This window comes from Arachis ipaensis, chromosome B09 (assembly GCF_000816755.2).
Source record: "Arachis ipaensis cultivar K30076 chromosome B09, Araip1.1, whole genome shotgun sequence".
NCBI classification, from domain to species: domain Eukaryota; kingdom Viridiplantae; phylum Streptophyta; class Magnoliopsida; order Fabales; family Fabaceae; genus Arachis; species Arachis ipaensis.
In genome coordinates, this window is record NC_029793.2 from 139,465,210 (window position 1) to 139,467,177 (window position 1,968).

General features: G+C 32.3%; 1 protein-coding gene across 1 annotated transcript; it reads left to right on the forward strand.

Moving 5' to 3' along the window:
* Window positions 1,168-1,755, forward strand: LOC110266973 (protein FAR1-RELATED SEQUENCE 5-like; the record flags this gene model as incomplete). Its single annotated transcript, XM_021112074.1, has 1 exon — window positions 1,168-1,755. A coding segment is annotated over one exon (588 nt), but the record flags the coding sequence as incomplete, so codon positions are not given.

Sequence of the window (1,968 nt, forward strand, 5' to 3'; positions counted from 1 at the left end):
AGATTTTTGAAAAACGAATTTGTTGAGGGCGAATTATATATTTATATTATAAAAAATGCTATTTATACACTTAATATATATATATATATATATATATATATATATGATTTAATATTTTCCTACCAATGAGGACCATTTCTGCCTCAATCCCTATATCATGCATTTTATTCCATATCATATCATATATACAATTATTATACATGCTATTGTGAAGTTACTTGGCTAGTTCTATTATGCGCGTGTATACTTGATCAAAGTAGTAGTCACTATCCAACCATGAAACATCACCCATATAAAATGAGCTAGTGCGAGTAATTTACATATTCTTAAATTAACCTAATTAATTATTAGTTAATTATTTGAGACCTACCAAAATTAGTTTCACTACCTCTGTCGAGCTTAGATTGTAAAGTTCATTGTGTATGTGCGTATACGTAAATAAAAAATTAACCACGAATCAGTGTATAAAAATACGTATTTTAACATTTTATAAAAAAATTATTATACTACTATAAACAAGTTTGATTAGATTGTATTGTTAGTGCATGTTCAACTTTCTCCCAAAATCATGATTCATGAAGCCGAAGCACTGAAACTCTGCAGTTGTGTTCCAACTTCCAATGCGAATTTTGCCATCAAGATCATTAGTAATCAATTTGAATCCCCGTTGAGATTGTTCCTTGATAAGTTGAATGAAACCAATCTCTTTTGACTTGTCCACAATATATTTGTTCCAAGCCCCAAACGGTTACGAATCAGCTCCTACCATTCTGTTATGAAGGTTATTTACATAAAGACACAAAAAAATGTCTTTTTTTTTAAGATATGTATGTGTCATAATATGATTGGACATCTTTATTAAATTGGTTAATAAACTATTATTTAATAAACTAAAATAAAATTGATTTATTATAACAAAAATAATAAATCTAATTGTCCGTATTATAATTATTAGATTCGGTTTATTCCGATCAATTTACACAATATAAATCGAATTATATTTAAATTTTTTATAAAAAGACAAATATATCCTTAATTTTTTATTTTACAAATATTTAAATCTCTAATAATTTAAAAATACAATTAAGTTTCTGTAAAAAAAATTATAACCCTAACCCTTTATCCTGCCCAAACCCAAAATCAAGCCTAACGGTGAAATAAAATTGTAACCTTAACCCCTTCTGGGATTCTCCCAATCTCACTCGATCATGCTCAAACCTGGAAAGAAGAGATGTTCTTGGTAATACAATTCATCAATTTCCAGATTCAAAGTCGCAATCTTTCGAGAATTTACAGGAACTTACAGCAGGTAAAGTGGCTGCTAATCTTGAAAGCCCCAGGTCGAGAATTTACAGGAATTCACCTGTTGAACCTTATGTGGGACAGGAGTTTGAGTCAGAAGCAGAGGCACATGCATTCTACAATGCATATGCCACGAGTGTTGGATTCATCGTACGTGTTAGTAAAGCTCGATCAAGGATCGATAATTCTGCTATTGGGCGGATTTTTGTCTGCAACAAAGAGGGATACAGGATGACTGGCAAGCGTGAAAATGTTTTACGGCAAAGGGCTGAGACAAGGGTTGGTTGCAAGGCAATGATAATGGTAAGGAAAGCAAAATCTGGTAGCTGGGTTGTTACACATTTTGTAAAGGAACACACACACCCTCTTGCTGGTCCAGGAGGTGGCAGAAGGGATTTCATCTACGAACAATATTCGGTCAGTTCTCCTTCTTCCATTGCTATGCATTACTAAATTAGTTATCTTCACAGTACTTCATGCCAGATTGATTAGAAATGACAAATTGGATGGATCATGATGCCACTATTAAGCTAAATGTTGGAGATTAGCATCAGGCTATTTCAAAATGAAGTTTTTCAGGATAATATTGGTTCTTTTACATGTTTTCAGCTTATTTTCCCCCCACTTACCTCTTTGTTTTCTGATACTATTTTCCAGGGCGAACGG